The sequence below is a fragment of the Hemibagrus wyckioides genome, linkage group LG13 (assembly GCF_019097595.1).
Source record: "Hemibagrus wyckioides isolate EC202008001 linkage group LG13, SWU_Hwy_1.0, whole genome shotgun sequence".
Taxonomy (NCBI): Eukaryota; Metazoa; Chordata; class Actinopteri; order Siluriformes; family Bagridae; genus Hemibagrus; species Hemibagrus wyckioides.
The window spans coordinates 8340001-8365598 of record NC_080722.1 but is presented as its reverse complement, the minus strand read 5'-3'; the positions used below and the strand labels follow the sequence as shown (position 1 = coordinate 8365598).

The 25598-nt window shown below is 42.1% G+C and overlaps 1 protein-coding gene across 15 annotated transcripts in view; it reads left to right on the top strand.

Annotated features, from left to right (window-relative positions):
* ebf3a (EBF transcription factor 3a) overlaps nucleotides 1–25598 on the top strand; it is a 92908-nt gene that overhangs the window by 52063 nt on the left and 15247 nt on the right. For 6 of the 15 annotated variants that reach the window (XM_058407044.1, XM_058407054.1, XM_058407056.1 and 3 more), the window contains exons 7-10: nucleotides 4512–4593; nucleotides 8037–8181; nucleotides 14515–14648; nucleotides 15898–16024. In XM_058407044.1, the coding sequence (XP_058263027.1) occupies nucleotides 4512–4593; nucleotides 8037–8181; nucleotides 14515–14648; nucleotides 15898–16024 (488 nt within the window). The remainder of the gene's footprint in view (nucleotides 1–4511; nucleotides 4594–8036; nucleotides 8182–14514; nucleotides 14649–15897; nucleotides 16025–25598) is intronic. The other 9 variants (XM_058407045.1, XM_058407058.1, XM_058407047.1 and 6 more) reach the window with 3 other exon arrangements.

The following is a 25598-nucleotide window of genomic DNA, read 5'->3' as shown; positions in this document are numbered from 1 at the left end:
ATCTGGTTCCTGTAGAGAACGCTTGTAACCCCAGCCATGATGTCATGACACACACACACGTGCACACACACACACGCACACGCACGCACACACATACAGATACACACGCATATAAACCAACAAAAAGCACGCTCAACCTCACACAGAGCCGAAGTGTGAAAGCACGTGTGAAACTTTTTGGATCTGCAAAACCACTTTCTTTCACAAGTGTAAAAAGACAAGCATCTCTTCTGGACCGTGTGTGTGTAGTGAAATGCTCAGTGTGGCAGACATTAAGAAGGAAGTGTGAGACAAGACTCTGATGAAATACGATTTTTATCTTCCTTTGTATCTAGTTATGAGTGTGGGTCAGGAGCCATCAGAATTTAGTCATGTATAGCTGCTTGTTCCACATGTATTGCTGTGTGTGTGTGTGTGTGTCTGTGTATGTCTGGCTGGCTGCTGGCTGTGGTCTGATCAGCTAGAGTTGCTGGATGATCAATACTCAGTACAGACCCACAGCTGTGGCCCCGGCTCTTAACGCCACACCAGCAATTAGTGCTCATACTGACCGCTCACACACACACACACACACACACAAACCCATCTGCCATTGTATTTCTTTACCGGCCTTTGCATGTACTCATCTGTCTTGGGAAAAGCCAAAAAAAGAAAAACGTTTTTTTTTCTTTGTCCATGGCCGCTGTAAAGCAGTATTACACCAAAACTACACAACAAGACAAAAACCTGCATCATATTCACATCAATCGGTTATCTGTGTTTTGGCAAAATAAATGTATCCGTGTGCACGTTAAATTAGTTACACTACTGCTTCATTTATTTATTTGAAATTGATCTCTGTATCCCCCCCAACATTAGTTTGATGTTGTTGAATTTTATTCCTTTTCATGAGGACATATTTTATAAAGAAAGCTAATAACCTTCAGAACATTTCATACAAACTGAGTCGTAGGATTTGCTAGAAATTTGCTTGATCAGGTTGAGATTTGTTTGAATGTGCCTGAGTTTCCGTTATGTAGAGTATGAGATAAAGACAGAAAAACAGACAGAGAGAGAGAGAGCTTTACCACAGCTATGACAGTGTTACCCTGAATAAGTCTTTCTTCATATCTCTTAGTTTTTCTACTATTTCTTTGTGAATCGTATGGAATTCTGAGAGACTGAGACAGAATGAAAGTCTCAGACATTCTCCTTTGAATGAAGGCCAGAAAACGATACACTAACAGTGTTGGTTAAGATAAGAGAGTCTTGCATAAGAGCTGGAGTGTGTGAAAGTTCCTCCTTTTTGCTCTCAATTACCTTGACCCTGTGAAGCCAAAGTCCTTTCAAATGACAAGTCTCTCTCTCTCTCTGTCTCTCTCTCTCTCTAGCTCTGTGCCACCTCAGCTCTGGCACTAATCACCTCATAATGATTCGGCCCCTCTGGTCAGAGAGAGAATGAGAGAGTGAGTGAGAGAGGGAGAGAGAGAGAGAGCGAGAGAGGCAGGAAAAGTTGTATTAATTACCCTGCGCTGGGCAGCCTGATCGTTTTTATCACTGATTTGTCCTCTCTGCAGTTGTGACTAGAGATAAAAGTGAAAGCAACTGCCTCTGATAGTCTGGAGAAGAGCGAGGGAGGGAATGAGCAAGCGTTAGAGGATTGGAGGCATTGAGAAAAAGGCTGAGAGATGTGTCGAAGCCTCAGACGTGAAATTAAACATGTCTGCTCTGCTTCCCTCTCTCTCTCTCTCTCTCTCGCGCTCTCTGACAAACCGAAATGGCATCTCACGTAATTGATAACTGCCTTGTCCAATTATTTTGCACATAACAATACACAGTGGCCCCTCACACACGCTTTAGCCATGTTGTAATTAGCCATGCTAATATCCCTTTTATTGGCCTTAATATTGCCCGACGCCTCGCTGCCATCCAAGGGCCACCAGGGCCCCTTGTCCTGTCACGAATGCTGATTATTGAGAAGGATAGCTTTAATCAAACCTAATTGCGGTTAATTTTTTTTCCTCCCCTCCCTCGCTCTCTGCATTGCCAGCGTCTAATGCTACCGACTCCTTGATATTCCATTAAATTACAGTTTAACGGCCTCCTTTGTTTCTGATGCTGCAGCGAGAACGCGAGGTTCTGTATTCGTTTAGAAAGACGGGAGAGGGAGAGAGAAAGCAAGCAACGTGGGGTCATAATTGCTCGCCTGCTCACAAAGGAGCAATTTCCTCAATCCCCACGTAGAATTGAAATGGCTCCTAATTCAGCCGATATTACTCGGAGTTGTGGACTGAGGCCCGAGATGATTTTCATTAGATAGCGCACAACAGCTTTGCTTAATCAACTACTGAGAATGAAGCAGACAAACAGACAGCAGTTATACAAAGCCCTAATGAGGGCTTATTGTGTGTAGCTATGTGGATTTATTCAAATATATATATATATATATATATATATATATATATATATATATATATGTATATATACAATTAGTCAATACCTAAAAATAAAAATGATAAAATACATTTAGAAAAGGAACTTCCATAACTAGTTGGAATGATTTTCTTTTATTTTTTTTTTGTTATTTGTTTTCGACAGGATATCAGTATAGGGTGATTTCAGCCTTTACCCTCAAATAAATTTGCTTAAAGTTAGTCACTATTTAGGAAATTTCGACAGTGATATCAAGCGTTTATGAACTGCCTCGGGATCTTTATATTTTTTTATGAAACACATTCTTTTCTTGTCTAGATTTTTCTCCGAGTGATACTTCCTTCTCGAGTTACATCTGAGAAGTTTGTGAAGCTCTATGTGTGTGTGAGTGTGAGTGTGTATGTGTGTGAGTGTGTGTGAGTCAGGCTGTTTGTTTGTCATCTGGCACAGGGAGCAAGTGAATGAGGGCCATGTTTCAGCCGAGATATGGCCTGATACCTGCTGTGGAAACATTACGACCCTATGGGGAAATAAGTACCGGGGTCTGAGAATTACAGCCCATAACACTCATCCTCCGAGCGACACGTCCGAACACACTGGCCTGCGAGTGCTGGCCTGCACACACCACACAATTAAAGCTGAAGTTGCCATCATAAGAGTGGAGATTTTTACAACCTTCCAGACAGCACTATGACCACTTCCTCCCAAACTGTGGCTGCCATTATGGCGTTTATGTTTCATCGATGACTGGCGACAAAGATTTTCTGACACTGTCCAAGGCCAGCTTTTCATTTAAGAAAAAACCCTCACTTTTCTCTCCTCTGTCCATCTTTATCTCCATTTATCTATTTCTTGCGCACTCTGTCAGCGTGGAAGAGCTAGAATGTAAACAGATGAGGCCGGGATGAGGAGAGGTGTTCAGGGTTATGGGGATCATTTCACATTGTGATTTATGGCCCTAGCTGCCGAGAGCTCGTCTGGGGTATGCCCCCTGACTCTCGCCTGTTTGCCCAGTGCCATGCCGTACATGTGTTAACTCTACATGGCAACACAATCAGCGATGCATGACATCGGCCATGCACAGCACCGCTCTGGTTTGAGGCTAACCTGTGAGGGGGGACGGAGGCAAATATTTGTGCACATGGACATCCATATGTAAGATATCCAGGACATATTCCTGCTGAATGAAGCATTATTTGCGCCGGCATGTATGTCATCCGAGATGAACCTGCGCACGAGTGCTTGCGGCCAGCGACAGGGTCTCCTCTGTAATCCCTGTCTCTCGCTTCTTGCCTTCTCTCGTCTTCTTCATCTGCTGTGGAAGCTCTTAAAGGGTCTTAGTGATGAGACTTGAGAAAAATACATCCGTAGAGTGGGAAGAAGTTGAGAGCCACTTGTTCACCACTTACCTATTCATACAGATGCACTGGCTTAGGTGCAGGTGTGTGTGTTGGTGCCAGAAGGGATCCACCTCGACTCTTACACACACATGACATTTGCGGAGCAGATTAGGTTGGCTGTAATTTGTGCTGTAATTGCTGGGCGCTGCTGGTCTGGTGCATGGGCTTCGCTCTAATTGTCAGAGCGAGGTGGAAGTTTTTCGTGGGCCGCTCTCACCTTGTTAAGTGCTCAAACGTCTCCTGATGATGAGAAGGGCTCAGGTGCACTCGTTTGCCTCCCTTTAATTACAGGATGGAGAGAAGGAGGGGGAGGAAGGGAGGGAAGGAGGGGGTTGCAGAATATCTGCCTACCTAGTGCAAGTGTGGACAGATGGGTTCTAATGGGAATTGTGGGATTTGTATGCATCAGACGGACAGACAGACAGTTTCTGTGAGACATCCGCTGGGAGGGTTTCCGAACAAAACACTCACTCGTGATCATTACTGTTGAGCTGTGCATGTGTGTGTGTGTGTGTTAAGTGTTTGAGCTGTTTACAATTTACAACTGGTAGTTTTACAACTTGTGGAGTTTTCGCCTCTGCTTGGAAGTCCATATCTATTTTCCGTATCATTGATCTGTCCTCGGCTGAGTCTGTCAAGTACGTTCCGAGCTAGATTGATCGTTTTATCTTGTCTTTTTTTCTCTTTTTTTTCTCACAGATTCTTTCTGAAATTCTTCCTCAAGTGCAATCAGAACTGCTTGAAGAATGCAGGCAATCCACGAGACATGCGCAGGTTCCAGGTAATTCTTTTTCTTTCTCTCTCTCACACACACACACAGACACACACACACACACACACACACACACAAAGGCCATTCTGAAATAAAAATAGGCTCCTGCAGTCTATAGAGCAGGTATTGTAAAGCAGGTGGATAGGAGGGATGGGGAACCAGAGATGGCGTGGGAGAGTTCCTCTCTTGGGACACGATGATTCAGCCCTCGGTATTGAACATACAAACCGTTCACCTGCTGTACCTTACTGCTTCATAATACACTCACACCTTGTAACGCCTTTATTTAAAATCACCTAGAGAAGGTGGATCCTTTTGTACATATCTCACAAATCTTTAACGATTCATCGGATCACAGTAAAGCATTCTTCAAATAGACAAGGTGTACATGAAACTTTTTAGTCTTTTAGCATGTATATCTTTCTTTTCTTTCCTTCTCACACACACACACACACATAGACAAAATGCCTTGTGAATGCATCTCAAACTTCCAAAAACTAGGACAGCTGACTAACCAAGGCTTTGGAAATAAAGGAAGTGACCATCCAGTTCAGATGAAACATGTTGTCATATAAATACATGGAAAACAATATGAAGTCCATGAGGAAAAAAATGTGTGCAACTGGGATTAAAATGGTTTTCCAGTACAATGACTGCAACACACGATGTGTTAGATGTGCAACATGTGTGTGTTTAGACATTTAGTTGGAATCTGAAAAGCTGTAACGATTCTATGACTAAGTTTAGGAGCAAGTGTGTTTTATTATTATTATTATTATTATTATTATTATTATTATTATTATTATTATTATTATTATTATTATTGTTATTATTATTATTATTATTATTTCTTTCTTTCTTTCTTTTATTATTATTTTTTTTCAGTTTCATATGAAACTCTAACCACATCACATTTAAGTTAATCACAATTTCTACCTCAATACAAATCATCTGGATGTTGATTTATCTGTAGAATCTTTCATCCTGACCTCTTTTAATGCCACTATAATAATCTTAAACTCAAATATCAGGGTTTCTTTAAAGTACCAGGCATTTCTGCATTGTGGATCAGATCAACAGCGAGGCTGTAATAATGAAATGTGTGAGCTTATATCCTCAGCCGTGTTATAAAGATGTATAACACTCCAGACAGGATTTCGCCAGGCATCGACGGTGGAGTTTTTCATTTTTCATGCGCTGCAGGCCGAGCGGACGAGGGCCGCAGATGATATTGATCCATGTGTCCAGAGCAGAAGGTCAGAGTCAGAGTGAGAGGAAGTGTCCTTTCTGACTCTGTGGTGACTAAAAGAAACATCCGTCACCACTGATGGCCCACCTGATTCTCTCGCTCTCCCTCTCTCTCTCTCTCTCACTCTCTCTGTCTTTCTAATCTCCTCTCCTCCCTGAAGGTTTTAACTGGTCTTAACAGGGCGCCAGGGCCCTCGGTGCAGTTTTCCTCCCTGCCTGCTCTTGTACCTGCTGCTGCTGTTGCTGCCTCAGCAAAAGGAAGGAGCAAAGGGAACCATAATGATGACCTTCTGACCTGGAAGAACATCTTCGAAGTCTGTCCCACATTTTGTCCATTCTCTCTAGGATTGCATTCAGAGAAGCACTCAGATATTTGGGTCACTCCTCCTATAGGATGATGATGAAGCCATTTATAACCAGAACTTCTCTGCTTCTCGGGACATATACGTAGATGATTTTTGACCTGAATCTACCTGAGATGATACTTTTTCTACCTCAATGTGTCATTCAGTGCAGCTTCGTCTTCCTAGCACCGATCTCCATGAGCAGCATGGCTGTCTCTTCTCTCCTCTTATCCTGACCGCTCCATGTTCAACTAAATGCCATCTCTAGAATAAATTTTGCACATGCTCCACCAGAAAAAGATCCTGTGTCAGGGTCGTGCTTCTGGTGCTTCTCTCTGTTCCTGTCTTGATCCTCTTTTCCTCATCCTTCACTCGGGCAGGTGGGGGCCGGAGCACGGCCTATCCATCATCCTCGTAGAGATACAGACCACAGAGCCACAGAGCGAGGGGGGATGTAAAGCTGCTCTGATGTTTATTCTGATGCTGATTTCCATCTCTCTCTCTCTCTCTCTCTCTCTCTCTCTCTCTTTCCCTTTTCGCCTTCTTGTCTCCATTCAAATGCTAAATGCTCCCCTTCGTCAGATCAAGTGCCCCGTTGAAGCCATGACTGTGAGCCAAACAGATAAAAAAAAAAACCCGAGTAGCGATTTTGCTAATTCACTGAAGAGTTGCCTTTTTTCTTTCTTTCTTTCTTTCTTTTTTTATTCCCTCTCAAGAGCCCCCCACCACCAAACAACCCCCCCACCCTCTGACCCCACCAGTCTCATTTATCTCCGCACTGACTCACACTGCCACTAATGAGAGAAAACAACTAATCAATATATCAGTAGATCAATGCAGATGGGTAGCATTAGCGCTGTGAGGGCCACAGGCAACGTTTGAGAGACTGTTAACGCCTGAAAGAGCAAACGAGAGCCTCTTCTCCTGTCTGTGTTCACGCAAGTGGCAGATTAATGCCTAATTGGAGGTTTGTCAAAGATCTCAAACACACACAACCGCAAACACACACACACATGGAGAAAAAAAAGCCTGTGTTTGAGTGACAGGTATTTGACAGACCTTTCAAAAGGGGTTCTTTATATAAAGAACACTCGAACGCACTTCCTGCCTAAGTGTATCCTTTTTATAGAAGGCAAAACGGCTCTTATCCACACAAAGGTTAATTGTAGCTATCAAGTGAGAAATTGAATCTTCTTTATATAGCATGGCTGCGTTAAAACCTCTTTTGACATATAGACCCGCCGCAGTCGGCTCTGGAAATATAAAGCGTTAAATATTGTTTAATTTAATTAAGTGCCTGTAACACCGTGAGGAGGCACTCCATTTTTTTCTTTTTTGAGAAGAATAATGAAATATTAAATGACAAATGCATCCCATGGGCGCGTAACGACACTGAGCGATGTTTATGAAGCACACGCCGTGTGAATCTCATATGGCGCATACTTTCGAAGCGCACACCTTTTTCTGGGGGAAAAAAAAAATTAAAAAAAGGTCATTAATAATCATCTTCTTCTTCACAAATCTGATCCTCGGTCCCTCAAGCTTGGTAGTTGCTGCTGACTCGGGTGTTTATTTGAGAAACCCCCGTGAAAGCAGCTGCTCGCTGATTAGTAGAGTGTAATTTATTTTCTTAATAAGGTGAACTCTGTGGCAGGAAACTAAAGAAGGTCCGTATGTCAGCCTTCCTCTTGATTCCTACGACTCTGTAGGCAAATAAACAACACCTAGCTTACACCTCTGGATATTGGGTTTTGTGTAGAAGTTACTTGATTAAAAAAGTTCTCATGCATGAGGAAACGTTCCCAAATAAGAAAACCATAATAATAATAATAATCCATCCACGCTCTGTTCTCTTCCCAGGTCGTTATATCGACGACAGTTAACGTGGACGGTCACGTGTTGGCCGTTTCGGACAACATGTTCGTCCACAACAACTCCAAACATGGCCGCCGTGCCCGCCGCCTTGACCCCTCTGAAGGTACGGCCCCTCCTTATCTGGAGAATGGTAGGCAAATTTTACATGAACTTATTATTTGCAGCGCTTCTCCCACTTTCTTCCCCTTTCCTTCTCTTCTTCCCTTCTTCTCTTCCTCCTTCCTCTCTTTTCTGAGCTTCATAGACTGCACTGTAATGTAGAGTATAACGTAGAGGAGAAAGAGGACTAGTTTAGCTTTTAGTAAGCCTTTTTTTCCGCCTTTCTTTCATACACGCATACACTTGTAGATCACATGGGTTAGTTTTCATTCTCTTATGTTTGCTACCTGCTTCCAGCATTATTATTATTATTATTATTATTATTATTATTATTATTACTTTTCATGAATGATCTTGGGCCACGTCTAAGTCAAAGGTGACAAATCGATCACACTCGGGGGAAAAAAATAAAAAAAGAAAGCTTCCCAGCTCTTCCAGAAACAATAACTGACTGATTTTGTTCCAGCATTTTCCAGCATATGGAAACCCAAACACATATAATAACTCAGAGCATAAATTAAATCACATCTCGCTAACACTTTTTTGCTATTTCTTCTAAGGTCAAGTAGCTTTGCTCCAAGAAGCCATGCAAACAACATATCCTATTTGGCCTCGCTGCTTTAAAAGCATAACCTTTGAATTTTCTGTTCTAATGATCGCATATCAGCTCATGTACACCATTTTCCAGTCACACATATGAGGCCATATGCTAATTAGCAGTGATTTAGCAACCCCCTTTCTCATGCAAGGCAAAGCTCGCTAAATTATTTGTTTTTTTTTTTGGACTTTTATTTGTTCGTTTATTAATGACAGGGACGAAATGAAAATAGCTTAATTACGCGCCGGTGCCCTGAGCGCTGCAGCCGTTTGGCCCCCATGACGTGTTGTTTGTCTCTCTTCTGTGCCCATTTGATGGTAGGTGTGTTTTGCTTAGCAACCGCCTTTAATTAGGAGAGCAATTAAGAAGGTTGAAGCCTCTCCCCTTGTCTCGTTCCATCCCTGGGGAAAAGAGCAAGAGAGAGAGAGAGAGAAAAAAAGAAAGAGAGAAATAGAGAGAGAGAGAAATAGAGAGAGAGAGAGAGAGAGAGGCCCAGCTTGTACACTGTTGGTGCGACTCATCTTCAAAGCCCTATTTGTAGAGCTTCCTTTACTCCATTTTACTGCCTTTATTCAGCTAATGTCTTTTTTTAAAGTCCATGATGAACGGGATTCAACGAATTCTGTATTTGGTAGAAGCAATACCAGTGATTTACAGAGCAGACTTATTCTTTTCTTTATTTTTTTTCTTTTGCAATCTTGTCAGCTTTTCTACGAGCAACCAAGATGTTTTAACAAGTCTTTAAAAAAAGGAAAAAAAGAAAGAGTCCCGATGGTTTTAAAAGGTGTCCTCCTCTCTCTCTTTCTCTCTCTCACACACACACACACACACACACCCTGTTTCTTTCACACCACTTAGCTACCTGGGATTTCAGCCGGCCCAGACGTCAAATTTAGGCCGAGCTGATATTGCCACTAGCCTCCTAATAAGGGGCTTTAAGAGCGAACTGGGAACAGTTAGAGCAAAGGGAAGGAAGAGATCCAACCCTGGACTTATGACTGTCATTCACTCTCGGTTTCAGCCTTCCCGCCATAATCGCTCCTGCTAATTTTTCAGAATTATGATATGAAATTCGTTCAGGTGAACTTTTTCACCAGAGACAAAAGCATCAAGAAAACAAGGATGCTTTAAGACACATGTGGGTGTGTGTGTGATAGAGAGAGATAGAGAGAGAGAGAGAGAGAGAGGGAGGACTACACGGAAGTTGTTGATGACAGAAAAGAAGGTGATAACAGCCAGATTCTACCATGTGCTCATAAGTGTGTAAAAATGAGACGGACACATCCAGGCACACGTGTTCAGGACGTGTACGGTCGTGAACCATAATCCCATCCATATCCACATTTCAGCTGAAAGCTATAACGGAGAGAGAGAGAGAGAGAGAGAGAGAGAGAGGTATTTGAGATTAGAAACACATTCTTGGAAGTGATAAGTGCTCCGAGCGGGAAAACGCAAGTGAGGGAGAGAGAGAGAGAGAGGGGAAGAGATGGAGAGACAGACAGAGTGAGAGAGGTGCTGCTGTGTATCAGAGACAGTCTCGTCTTCCCCTAACGCTCTTATCTAATCATCTAATAAGGGCTAATGTTCCCGGACAGTGAATTTACTCTGGCTTCTGATCTTCAACTAAAAGTAATTCCCCTTGCTGCTGCCCCCAGTGGACTGCGGACTGCTCTTCTACCTCTTCCCCCTCTTTCCTCCTCCTCACGCTATAACACGCCTCTCCGTTCAACCTGGGCCACGAGGACTCACGTCTTTCGCACGTGGAGGTCTTTTTTTTTTGCAGTAGCCTGCTTCGAACACACAGCGCCATATGCGCATGATCAGAAACAACAAACTAAGCCATTTGCAAGACACACATAGAGACACAACTCCATATGCACATAATCAGACAGGAAAATACTACACCTGCTGCGTGCAGACACACACACACACACACACACACACTGGCACACACAAGATGCCGCATTTTTAAAGAGGCACTCAGATAATCTCTGATTTACTATTTGCAAAGGTTGCGAAGCTAAATGAAGGAGACAGAGAGGGAGAGAGAGAGAGAGAGAGACTGAAGACGATATGAAAGAGAGACAGCTTTCTTTCTTCCTCTTTCTCTCTCTCTCTTTCTCTTTCTCTGCGTGTGCATTGAAGGCCTGCAGTTCCAGCTCGATTTGCATACCAAGTGGCGGTAATGTTGTTAGGTTTATGCAATAAAGACAAGCGGATCGCGTCTGCAGGGCTGTAGCCTGTTAAAGGGGGCCAGATGGGCAACACACACACACACACACACACACACACACACACGAGGTACGAGCTTTAATCCCATCAGCGCCTGGATCAGCCTGCCATCTGGCCATCCCCAGCACTACTGCGGCACGTTTGGCCGTCGGCTCAACAAAGGGAGGCAGCATCAGGCAAGAGCGGACCTGTTCGAGTGTATTGGGGGAGAAGGAGGAAGGTGACAAACACGGCGGCGGCACTGGCCACGTTGCCATGGAAGAGAGTGCGCCTCTGATTAGAGCTTCACACCAGGAAAACAATACACAAGGGAAGACGGCAGGAGGCCAGGACACACACGCAGCAGAAGTAGCTTCACTTCAGACACTCTCGTCACCTTCCTTTGGATGTCCAGGATAGATTTTTGACAAGTGTGACACGGATGAGTGTAAACAGTGGCCTCGGTTTTATAGGAAAAGGGGTAGAAACAACAACAACAAAAAACAGAGCAAGAGCACAGAAAGATTTCAAATCATTTATTCATATATAGAACAGAATATCGGATTGGTCCTTAGGTGCCAGAAAAAATGATTTAATCATAAAGCTTAAGTGAATTCATGTCGCAGGGATTATTTCACATGTGGACACAACGAAATATTGTATTCCTCAAATGCACGTTTAAGGAAACCGTCCTCATTAAAAACACACACACAAGCCAGAATGTGGCAATGCTGTGTTTCCAAACACTGCTAAAAAGTGATCCCTCATTTAAAATACACACACGCTACATTCCTTGCTAAAAAGTGCTCCCATGGATAAATATTTATTTCTCTCATCCTCTTCCTGGAAGTGTGTTGAACTTGGCTTCTGCCTCTGCGTCTGCTCTCTCCATTTTCCATCATCTGCTTGCACACATTGTGCTCGCGTAGAGTTAGATCGCTGTGTAATTCGCTTTGCCACGCCTCCCATTGAACACATGTTCCCCCACTACCTTGTATTGAAAGTGTATGCAAATGTCACACGGCAGAAGGGAAGGCGACTTGCAATCTCTTTTTCTGCATGATGGGGGGAGTCATTGCAAATTCCAAGGCAACATGCCGTGGTCTCTCTTACCGCAGCTGCTCTCTGTCCCCTTGTGCGGGTCTGCTTTTACATCACACACCCACGCACACTTATACACACACACACACACACACACACACATATATACATGCACACACAAACAGATGCAGGCCCCTCCTCTGTCCCTCCCGTCTGCTCACCTACACAAAGTAAATTTGTTTACTGTAATTTTTAGTGAATGATTCGCTATAATTGGAAGTGTTGATGAAGGTCAGTCCCTTTGAGGAGCCGTGTCTGTCTTCAGAGACTTGATCTGCTTTCAAGCACTCTGCCTGCAATTAAGAAAAGCAAATGTCACTCGCAAGCCTCAGAAATGAAAATTTGTATGAACTTATTAGCATGAAGTCAACAGCTTTAGTTAAGGGCAAGCTCTCTCTCTCTCTCTCTCTCTCTCTCTGTGTGTGTGTGTGTGTGTGTGTGTGTGTGTGTGTGAGAGAGAGAAAGAGAGACAGAGAGAGAGAGACAGAGAGAGAGCATGGAGCCTCTGCTGCTCTGGGAGATGTGAGAGGAATGAGCAAATACAACCTCCACTAGTCCAACATTAAGGCAAACAAAGAGAGGTGCCTTGTCTGGCCTGTTCAACACAACAATACCTAATGGTGATTAACTAGGCCTGGCTGTACACACACACACACACACACACACACAGAAGGAGATGGGGACTTGAACCTGGCCTTACAGTCCACATGAAATGCTCGTACATCATATTATTATTATTATTATTATTATTATTATTATTATTATTATTATTATTATTATTATTATTATTACAGACAGGGTTACATATTATTATTTATTGGACATTTTAATATATTAATAGTTATAATAAAAAATGAATGATCTAATCTTTTATAAACTGTGATTTGGTGAAAACCTTTTATTTTAAAATTCGTTATCTTCTAAACAAATCATAAAATATATGATTTTTCCCTTTCATTCTATTTTGTATCAAATGTGATCTAAAATCTTTAATAAGCGTAAAATCTTATGATATTATTCCACTCTTCATTCTCTGCTATCTAATAAGATATTAACACATCTCTATAGAAAGATATAGACTATATATATAAAGACTTCTAATGACGTAAAAATATTGGAGCAAAAAAATCCAATAATCCAAATAATATCTGAAGTTCCAGTTATTAATTCCTATATGGTCTAATGTATGATGAAGTCTGAGCGAATGGGAATGGGATGTGTCGGGTGATGTCACTGCGGAGCTCCCGTGACGATTTGCGGCTGAAAGACTTTTTACAGGAAGGCCGAGTGTCTCCTGTGCATTATTAACCAGGCTGCTGAGAACACAGAGCATGAGAACATGAGGCCATTGTGTCCCTCTCACACCTCTATAATAACTATTGGAGGAAAAAAAAAAAGAACAAGGAACAGAAAGTGAGGAGAGCAGAGGAAGAGCTCTGGATACGGTCTAGCATTTAGGACATAATATGAACAGGATAAAGCCTCATTTATTGAGGAAAGAGGACTCTTTTTACCAGAGGCCAAAAAATGAGCCAAAAACTTACACCAGTTTTGTGGAGCTCATGTTCAGCCCTGAATTTCTTTGTCATGTCACAATGCACAGTAGCATGTAATGTCTCATATAAAAGAGGACACTTTGTGCCTTAAGAATTTGTAGTATTTTATAAATATGTCTGTTTTTATTTTGCAAAATTTTCCAAAAAAATGCAAAAAAATATATATTTATTTTTCACAGAAAAGGTTTAACGTAAATGTTGATATCAAACCAATTCCTACTCTCTGAGACGCCCCAAGTGCTCATTCATTATCCTTTAAAATTTAAAGCCCTTATCTTCAACCACAAAAATTCTAAAAGTTTATCCAAAAGAGAGAAATACACACGTCTCACACTGGAAGCCAACAAGAATTCATTTTACATCAGACTCACAGCATTAAAATAATTCATTTATTTATACTGATTGAAAATGCCCGGTCCGGACAAGAGGGGCAACGTGGAATGTTTAGCTATACCGTAATGATGAAGACAAAAAGTCAGAGAAGTAACATGGCTACAGAAAGGTTATAAGTTCTGAAGTGAAAGTTGCACGGTGGGCAAAAATTGAACATCTATTATCGCCCCTTGGTCAGATCAGTGCTACATGTAGACGGGATTTAATCGTTATTAAAAGCCTTACTCTTTCTTCTCTCCTTTTTTGTGCATGCTTCCTAATAGCTGCTTTAAAAAATAGAAAGAAGGAAAAAAAACGAGAGCAGTCTGATGTATAGTCGTGCCCTTTAGTTGCCGCGTGGCCCAAATCATTCATGCTTTGCCTGCTTTTGAGTTTAATTGCCCCTCAGTGAGGGAGTCAGTGTGTGTGTTCTGTATTTTGGTGAATGTGTGAGTGTGAGTATGGATGTGTTTGCGTGTGTGATAAAGCACGGTCCTGAGCGGAATGTTTTCTGTCCTGTCATAAGCAGCTACCCCGTGCATAAAGGCCATTAGCCCCAGTGAAGGCTGGACCACCGGAGGAGCCACGGTCATCCTCATCGGCGACAACTTCTTCGACGGCCTGCAGGTCGTGTTTGGCACCATGCTCGTCTGGAGCGAGGTGAGGACTGCTTCTGTAGTGGTGGTCGATTTAAGAAAGTGTGTGTGTGTGTGTGTGTGTGTGAACAAAAAGATGGAGAGTAGAACAAATCACAATCCCAATTTCACACGGAATTCAAATATTTATACTAATAATAAAGAAAAAAATCATATTTAGAGAAAAAATACTTCATTGGAAAGCTTATTAATGATGTACATATGCTAATTAATTTCAAATTAGTTTTATTTAATGTATCAAGTGTTCGTTTAGATCTATGGTGATCTAAAAAATTTTTAAATCTACCAATTAAATTGTATTTTCTTCAAAAAAGTATTAAATTTACCAATTACACAACTACAATATTTCATTTACAAGCAACACCAGTTCGATCTTCTTTAAAGGTTTAAATATATACTTTGCAATTCTTAGATTTGTTTTTGTTTGTTCCTGTTAATTCTAAGCTCATTAATATTTAAATGCTAAATATTATAGTATGAAAAAACTTTGAAAATCCACGACAATCACATTCTGGTAAAGTGTGTAAACCCCTCCACAAGCCTACTTGCTTGTGTTGTGTCTTTATTAATGACTCAAAAATGAACATTAGCACAATAACATGTCGACGATACAAATCTAGGCTTCTGATCCGAAGTGGACGGGACGATAATTGTTCAGATTTCTGTTTCTTTCCACGTGGGTGTCAGATTAATGCTCAACAACAACACAACATCTCTGTAGATTAGACACTAATCAGCTTAAAGTCAGTACAAGCGTCAGGATCCAGGGTAGCGCTTCTTTAAACGAATGCTGATGAAGTTGTCTGCTCACACATATTTCTTAGCGAAGGCCCCTCAGAAAGCCAATCAGTGTTTATTTATTTATTTTTTTGTTTTAATATTTTTTTTTTCTTCCCCAATTTAATCACATGAAGAGATAAGGAATCAGATCAACCAAGCATGCTAAGCAGCGCCGTATCCACTTGGGCTTTGACTGCATTTTGCACCGAGCTCTTGCAAAATAATCAAGCAATTAGGGGTAAAAAGTCTACAAGGAGGGAAAAAAAGAATGTGAGGCAGCTTGTGGTTTTTCCTTGAACTTGGCCATGCTCCGTTCTCTGGATAGGATATGACGCGGAGAGCTGACAGACTAATTTAGCATCCGAGTTGTAATTGGGTTTCGTAGCTAACTTTGTTAGCATGTGATAGCAGAGCATGTGATGGGAGGTTGGAAGGCACGGTGCTAACGGTTTGTGCCCGCTGTTCATTGACAGTTGATAACGCCCCATGCTATCCGAGTGCAGACTCCCCCCAGACACATCCCCGGGGTCGTGGAGGTCACCTTGTCCTACAAGTCCAAGCAGTTCTGCAAAGGAGCACCAGGACGATTCGTCTACACCGGTAAGTGAGAACGGATGGACTTTCTTTCTTTCTTTCTCCTGATGAAATTGTTGGGATAGGGTTAAAAATATTTTGACATCTGACATTTATTTCTTTCTCTCTCTCTATCTGTCCACCTTTTCCCTTTCCATCTCTGTTCTCTTCTGTTATTCTCTCTCCTCTCCTGGTGCATGCTCATGTTGAGAGTAGGAAAATCGTCTGAAAATGAGCTGGGCTTGCTCACTATATAACCCTCTTTCTCTCTCTTGCTTTCTCAATCTCTCTCTCTCTCCATTTTTTCCTGTCTGTAACCTTATCCCTTCTCTGTTGGAGTGGTGAAGGGGCAGCTGCCAGCTCCTGTTAATCTCAAACCATTACAACACGTCCTCTCTCCTTTCCTCTGAGCGTAAATACACCCACCTCTAATGCACACGTTACCAGCAGTGTGTGTGTGTGTATGTGTGTGTGTGTGTGTGTGTATGTGTGTGTGTGGGTATGTGTGTGTTTGTCTTGTTTGTCTCATATATGGAGCAAGCAAGGTCAGGGTGTATGGAAGATTGTATTTGTACTCCTGAATCAGTCTGTGTTTGTGTGTGTGTGTGTGTGTGGTGTGTGTAAGGTCTAGCTAATCTCCCCTTAGTGTGGCTGATAGTGGAGGTGATGTGGTCACTCCATACTTGACCTGGAAGCTCAGTATCAGATCCCAGACTGAGCGGGACAATGAGATAATCATCAGGAATTAGAGCTCAATTGTGTGTGTGTGTGTGTGTTTGTATGAAAGAACAAGAGAGAGAGTAAGAGAGAGTGAGTGAGTGAGTAGTGGGGGGTTGGTAAGGGTTGGTTTGTGGGACACCGGGTTCCTTCAGGGGCAGCTGTTCCCCTTTCCTGCCCCAGTCTGGGCCGTTTAACCCCCCTGAGCAGGGCAAGACCACAGGCCAACAAGCCTTTGAGATAATGAAACTCTAGATGGGGGAGCTGCCTAATACCAGGCCTGTTATATGAGCACTGACACTAATGTCTGCTCTACAGACCTGACAAACTTCCTGAGCCTTTCACTTAGACCCATGTGCTAATACTTAAAGCTCAAAATGGTGACAAAGTCAAATTCAGATGTTTCTCCTCATGATGTCTGTGGCGAATTTTTCCTAAACTTAATAAAACAGATCAGTATAACAATACATATGATCGATTACTACTGTATATACCACACTGCTGTCAAATTCTCTATTCTGATTGGTCAGAAAACACCCACAAGACGAACTCTACAAAGAATATTACTGATTTAAAGCGTGAACCAAAATAAAAAACACTTCATGGTTAATGGAAATGATAACATTAGATCTTATGTAATAACTATATAATTACTTAGTTATCATGTAATAACTATATAATAAGCATATAATAATCATAGAATAAAATAAAGTCATTATTATATATGCGAAAATCTAAGCGTATGCCACTTAATTTCAATCTAAAATAACAAAGAGATCTCGAAAACTATGTAAGTTAATAAAATCTTTTAATATCTGACAACAAATAACAAGATAACATAATATAGTAAAAGGTTTGAACAGTAATAACTCACTTCCTGATGTGAAACAGTCACCATTTCAGACTGAAGAACATTTCACCCTCATAGCTGCATTCGTTATTTAATTATTATCAGCATGCTATTAGCAATACAGTTTTTAATTGCTGTAATTATGGTCATTACTTTAATTGACGGTCTGAGGTTACAGAGTCTTTGTTTAACTCATCGTTCACATTCTCTCTCTCTCTCTCTCTCTCTCTCTCTCTCTTTCTCTCTCTCTCTCTCTCTCTCTCTCTTCTTGTTCTTCCTCTATGTGCATGTTGTTTCTTCTAAAACTTTTCCAAGTGAGGAGAGTTATTGATCAGAATAAATGACCTGTGCTTGTAATTAGTTCATAAATGGTTGCTTTGTACAGATAATCCTAGGTGGTCCCTAGTAGAAGCTTTTGGAAATGTGTTTTGTGTGCGTGCATGTGTGTGTGTGTGTTTACATACAGAGTGTGTTTTTGCTGGTCTAAGTGGAATAATGGCTGGCTATTCTAGAGGAATTAGAGAAAATGAACATAAACAGTTCTCAAGTACTTTATGGTTGCATGCAATAGATGGTGACCACCATTCATTATTTGGGGAAACACACACACAGCTCTTAGTGTGTTCATGCATTGTTCCAACCCCAGTACCATTTTTTAGAAGATTTGTCTGCTATTAATCAAATCATCTAAATATCTATTACTGAACAAAACGCTTGCTTCCGTTATCAGTGATACGTTTAGAGCACTGAATGTTTTCTGTTCTTTCTTAGTACACGGAAGCATGCTGCCCATACTGTCCACATGAGCGTGTTAGATAGAGATTAGATTGACAGTGGAGTATATAGAAAAATACGTCCAATCCGATACTCAGTATTCCATCCGTAGATAGTAGTGTTGATTTGGATTCATAAAGGTCCTTCACACTCACTTAGATTTACGCTGGGTCACCAGAAACAGTGCACTACTTTAAGAGTCGATAATTCTTCTCCATCATGGCAGCGCAAGCCACCTGTCTGAGAGGTCATCCTTCCTTAAGCAAACGACTCCAGTCTGGCTTTAAAAGGCAGGCCGTGTCCTCACACATTCCTCGTCTGTCTCTTCCTCTGGTTTTCTCTCTGACACTTCGAGTAGAGAGTTGGGGTCAGCAGTGAAATGATAGCTCTGAGCTAGATGCTCAATGTGTGGCAGGCCAGGCAGAGCACAATAAAACCATGATATGACATCAGAGCAGACCGTAAGGTCACACAAACACGGAGAGTGTGTAAGAGCTTTATGAGCTGTGAGTCCCTCGTCTAAAACAGAGTGTCATTTAATACCCATCATCCATGGATGCAGAGCCAGTGTGTGTACGTGCAAGTGTTTGTTTTGGAGTGTGTCATGGTGTGTGTATAAGTGTGTGTGTGTGTGTATATGAAGTTATTTACAACTCCAGTCTCCAGGAATTTATTGGCTTTCCTGCTTCGTGCTCTTCTACACTTCATACCTTTATATGCTTATGATTTTCATCTACTGTGATTTTTGCACCTCCTTCACCTTCACCTTTACCTATGCCACACGCCTTTTGGTAGCACTTTGTTTGCACCTGAAACCTATATCTGTTATCCATCGATCAGGTCTAGGGCTGAACAGCCTGTCAGAATGGTCTACATATATATGTTAAAATAAATGAAACAGGAACAGACGTGTTTGTCCTCCTGCCAATAGCCTCCCAAGCTGATCATGCAATTTTGAAACCCTTCTCCAGATGTTCCCTTTAAGCTCCTTTATTGGATTTGACAGACTGTCCTATTTTTTTTTTTACCTTTCTTTACCATGTAAGGGATTTGAAAGGTAAACAGTGTTCATTTAAACAACAAGTAGCCTTTGTGTGTGGATGGGATTACATATGGAAACCTTTAGCTTTTAATGTCAAGACACACATCCTGTTCTCTCCCACTCATCTAAGAACAGAGTAGAAATAGTCTGGCTGGTAGGTGAGATGGAAGAAAGGCTCAGAAGAAATCATTTAGAACAATGACAGCAATCATAAATATAGCTCAGCATTGGACTCTAATTGCATCAAAGCTATTGCTTTCTATTTAGGTATTGCATGGTCACTGCGAGAGCCTGGCCTCAACGCTCTACTGGAGCTGAGAGAAAGGAGGTGTGAGAGAGAGCGAGAGAGAGAGAGAGAGAGAGAGAGAGAGAGAGAGAGAGATGTACCACTGGGGCTCTCACCCCTCTGGACTATTTGTCCTAATCAGTGACACCCATTTACCAGAATTGCTTAAAATGAACTATACCTCATACAGAAATCGTACATTTACCGGCTACCATTTATCACACGGAAATTGAGGGCCGGTAAACTTTTCCTTTCCTCCGATGGGATTGTAGACATGCATCAAAATGTTAAAAAATGATTGGCGAAGGAGAGCTGTCACCCATTTATCAGGGCCAAGGAACATTATTTGCTAATTTCCCAACCTGCTGCGTGACAGGGTGCTTCATCTTTGGACCCACAGTGACCGCCACGGCCCCTTTCTGTTATTAGTTCAAGTCAAGCATTTTTTTTCTCACTCTCCTTCCCTCTGTAACTCCCCCTCTTCATTTTTTTGGCTGCCTCTAACAAGAGCCATTTGTCTATCATACACCTTCTCACCATTCCATTCGAGAAGACTTTGACCAAAGGCCACTCTTTGTATCTCAGAGGGTCTGGCTCTTCCGGCCTGTTCATTGGCCAGTGGCCCTGATAAATCACAAAGTTTCCTCGTCAAGGTGAAGGTATTGACTCTGCTGCGCCAAAACTGACAAAACGCGCCGAGAAGGAGACAGTCATTCATCATCCGCCAAAGAGGACAAAAGGGTCGTCTCGCCACTTCATTCTGCAACACTGCCACATACTTCAACTGACCTGGCACATCACATATAAACACCAACTCTGGCACCAAACCCAGTCCCTTTATTAGACTAATTGCTGAAATTTAAAAGCTATTAAAAACCAGACATGACCATTTAGAACTGTGTAACTTCAGCTCTGCTGGAGAGCCTCCTGTCTTCAAGTTGTTCTTGGAAACAGTCTGATAGAGGTCATGATGGCACCGCTGCTTGGGCAGAAATGATAGACGCAGCGGGAGGTGAAGGCAGAAAAATGGGAGGCTGGCAGTAAATAAACTCTTTAAACACTGCCACATGAAACGCCATATCACTGGACGATCAGAGGACGATTTAGAAGAGACTATCAGCACATCAGCCTCTCTCCACCCTCACACTGGATCAGATAGCTGTTCTCTCTCTCTCTTTCTCTTTCTCTCTCTCGTTCTCTCAAACACACACAAGGAGAAACAACCAGTAGTAATCAAAAGCAGGGCGATTATGTAATCAGAGCCATCTTCGTCACACCCCTTAATCCTCTTAAAAAGAAGCCAGCAGGAGTCCACAAGCCAAAAGGACTTCACCTGCAACAGGTCTTTGGAAATGGGATTCATTTTGGAATATTTTTCCTCGTGTTTATTGCAATCAATTTAATATTTCACAAAATGAGTGGGAAAAAGTGGAATGTTGTTATCTCTGGACTCTGGGAGTACACAGTCTGTCATTAAAGAGCGAAAAAAACAAAAAAAAACATTTAGATATAATTGGTTGTGCTGGTTCCTCTTTTGGCCGTTGCAATTTTTCCTGTTTCTTGCTGCTTTAAATAGATTCGCCCTCACTAAGTCACACACATTAGTTGTGCTCCAGTGACCAGAGCGTTTTCTGATGGATGACTCGCACTTTTCTCCTCCCATCCCATCCTCTTCTCCCCTTATACACTCCTCACCTATCCAGACCTGGGCATGGTATCCTTTTCCAGAGTAGTTTTATTTATAGATTACTGCTAAAAGCTGCAATGTATTGACAGCCAGAGCAAACTTAACTCATCTCGGACGAGGAGGAAAAAATGCAGCAATAATTTAACGGACCTATTGATTTTTTTTTTTTTTTTTGCACCCTGTCCATGTATCGATTTTTTTTTCACAGTATTAATTTGAACATGAGATTATCTAAGTCTGATTTTTCAGCATCTTAGTTTGGCTGTTAAGGCATAAGGCATGTTTCTGTTGGTAATAGTAGTCAAAAGTCAAAGGGTTACAAGCATCGATGTAGGAGAGACGACAGAAGCGCAGAGTGGGCAGTGGTCAAGGGTGGAGTAGGGGCAGGGGAGGGAAGGAGGGATGGGAAGGGAAGGGGGTTCTTTTTTTTTGTACCCTCCTTGTTATAGAGATAGACTCAAAATGTAATTTGTGTCAGTGGAATAAAATATGAAAGGGCGCAATGGTCTGGAGAAGAGTGGCTTTCTGTCTCTGTCCGAGTGCTAGGAGTCTTCTCCTGCCTTCCATCCATTCCCACTCCAATCATCATGCCTGTATCGGTTCAAAGTTCATGAAATTTCTATGAGCATTGATCTGTCACCATTGATTTTTTCCCCACCCCTCCCCCCACACCCACCTCTGAAGATCTTTGAAATTTTAATTTCCGGAGCATCTGAATTTCTTAGAGATGGAATAGCTCTTTCTGAGACAGCTGGCAATAAAATGAAGTTAGCACCAGGTCGAAGAAAACCCCCAGCCTTGAATTCTTCTCACATCCGTCTTTTTTCACTTAGGCTCTGCATTTTCAATGCTACAAAACCGGCAGCTAAGCTTTGTTGTTGCTGATAATTCTGTATTTCTTCTATGAGAAGAATTTTCCAGAATAACTCTGGCCAGGGTGTGATAATTACAGCCTATCACTCTTGTTCCTCGTGTGTTTTTTTTTCACCTGGCCCTACTTTATTCAATTAACATTCCGAGGCTCATTTCATAAGCGCCTTCTGATATAATCAGTATTGGCGTCTTTCTGTTGAATTGAGAGTGTAAAGCGCTTGTCGGCAAATCACACTTTGTCACTGAAATCGCTAACCCCCTCTAGAGGCACGGCCTTGTATTGAGTCGACGCGATTGGGGCTCGACTTCATTTTTATATTACGAGCTCGTCTTTTTCTCTTTATTTTTTCATCCCTTTCTCACTCTCAGCCTCATACTCTATGTCTCTGTTCGGGTTTGACAGTAACGAATGTCTCATTGCTCAGCGTAGATTATATGTCTGGGCCCGCTCAATGAAATTATAATTACAGCAGTGGTCTGTTTTTGTGAAGAGGAAACTAACTATATTATTACAGGCATATGGTTAGAAGGGATATACGCATTATTACGAGTTGAAAAACTGAATTGGTTTAGCTGAAATGAATCCTGCAGCTTGTTTGGAACCAAATGAATCTTTTCCTGTTTTTGTTATGCCAGCGAGGAATTAGAGTAAATGAAAGCTTTTTTTTTCTTTTTTTTTCCCCAATCCTCCGTCTGTCTCACTTCACCTTCCTTCCTCCACTGGGCTGGAACGATGGCTGTACGGCATTAAAAGATGCTTCCTGTCTGTGCTTTGTTGTTTTCTTAGCGTTGGCATGTCTTAAATAGAAGGTGGGGGAGAAATAAAGATAGAATAAAGAGAGAGAGAGAGAGAGCGCATACATTTGTCACCGGCACTACTGTCCGAGCTCATGGTATTTCATGCCTGTTTTAAACGGCCGTCCTTTGTTCCCTTGAGAAAGCTCACTCCATTCTCACTATCACAGAGGCGCAGCGCTATACTGAAACTCTCTCTGAACTGTAACCTCTCTCCTCCTGCTCTTTTCTTGCCTTTCCTTAAAGCCCCTCTTTTCCTTCTCCCTTATTTGGGTTACGGAGGGAAGAAAAAAAAAAAAACCCAGCATGTGTGTGGTGGGGGTAAGACTTTTTGATGGCGTAGGTGGAGCAGAGATAAGCTCGGAGCAGTTAAGTATAATTAGACAAAGTAATAGCAAGCAGCAGCAATAAAGCCACTCATTATCTTGTGCAAAGATATAGCCTTATCATAATAGGCCATAATGTGGGCGTGGAATGCCAGTCGAGAGCCTACTGGTTTCACTCATGTTTGTTCAAAGGAGCACAATTACACCAGCGTCTACTTATCAAAGTTAAACCACCCCCCTTTCCTTTTTTCCCCCCCTCTCTGTACAATCTGTACAAAGTTCCTCGTTTTCTTTGCTGGCAACAAAAAAAAATTGTGCGTCACTCACAACCTGCTGTCAGAAGAAACATTGCTGTTTTGCAAAATTCTGTAATACCTACTGACAAAATGTACAGCTCGCAAGAAAGAGCTGACAAAGCCTGAAAAAAAAATAAAAAGAGGCAGCGCTCGATTATTTCCGGGTTTTTGCTCCCACCGTCGTCGCACTTTGTTCCATCATCGACTCCGATCTGTCGTTGATCCCGGACGCCATTAACACGGCCGAGGTTTTAGACGGTATCACATCGCTGACTTTGAGCCATATTCTTCACAGAGCCGATCGTGACACACGACTGACAAGCGAGTCCCTTTCAAATATTTTGGTACCGTCATATTTCTTTTCCTCGCGCTTTGGTCTTAACTTTGCACCGTTTCATAACTTCAAGATGCAGGGTGGGCCGTAATTCATCAAGATTTACAGCAGATGTGTCACTTTTCCCGGGCTGTTATTGTAGAAACGGCTGTGTTATTCGGGAAAAAGAGGCATGTCAGAGATATGTATCTTCTGGCGTGTGGAGTGTCAGGCGTGAGGAATGACAACGTACAATCTCGGAGAACAAGGTCAAAGCACTCCATCTTCAGATATACAGATGTCCTGCTCAGATGCGCTCGTATGAAGACGAGCTCAAGCATACACACATATTCACTCAGACAGATGTGTTGAATTTGTGTAAATTACAATTGAAACTAAATTTTAAAGCAAGCTGAAGATCTAGGCATGACAACAGTCAGATTTCAACCTATGTCTTAGCCCAAAAGTTCTGCTTATTTATTTATTTATTTTTTTTATAAACAAGAACCAAGACTGAAAACATGATATTGTGCACTAGGCAGCTTGAGATTTGTCGTCTGTCAATGTCAAAATCAGAGCTCTTCTGTTTTCTGTCCTCTCTTTTAGAATAAAAGCTGCTAGCTCATTAGCAGACACAACTCCTTCTTTCCACTGGTGCTCTGTAGATCGTGAGAGCGCTGCGAGCGATGCCTACCCCGTTTGATTTAACATGCTCATTTATGCTTGTTAGCTAAGCAGCACTTTCCTGATTCATTCTGGATGGATAGAACAAACAAACAACCAAAAAAAAAAGAGATGAGAAATGAAGATGTAAGCGAAAAACCCTCAGCCACTGACAGACACGTATATACGTGTATATGTGTACACGCATTTAGTCCTGAATCAACGGTGTCTGTGCTCTCTCTCTCTCTCTCTCTCTCTCTCTCTCTCTCTCTCTCTCTCTCTCTCTCTCTCTCTTGCTCTCTCATTATCCGTGAGGTCAGCGAGCTGCATTGGGAAGAAGCAGATAGATCAATACAAATTATCCTTGAGCAAACCCTTGCTGACAGGCTGAATTGCAGCATATGTTTACCCAAAATCGGGCAATTTATCTTAATATCAGCAATGCAATGCGGGACAGGTGAGAGGTCACCCACTCTCTCCACCTCATAATTACCCGCCTCCAAAACAGGAAAGTGCTATTGATTGGCTGAGCCCAGGGCAAGGGGGCTGGCACAGAGCCCACGGGGAGGGGTCACGGTCCGGCCTGGTTCAGATAGACCAGCACCGTTTCAGTGACTGGAGCATGTGTGTTTGTGTGTGTGTGTGTGTGTGCGTGAGAAAGATTGTGAGAATGATTGCGAAGGTTTTGTATTCCCACTATACTCTGAGTAAGGGGGTGGATTTGGTGTCATCTATAGGAGGGAGGGAGAGAAAAAGAGAGAGAAGGAGAGATAGAGAAGGAGAGAGAGAGAGAGAAGGAGAGAGAGAGAGAGAGAGAGAGGGAAAGAAGGAGGTTGGAAATTTCTCTAGTTAACGCTGTTATCACTCAATTTGTTCTTTACATTTCTGAACCTTTCTCAGCAAAGGAAAGAATCAGAGAGCGAAATGTGGACTAAAATGGTCTGTGTGGGTGATTTTAAGGGCCGTCTGGAGGTCAACA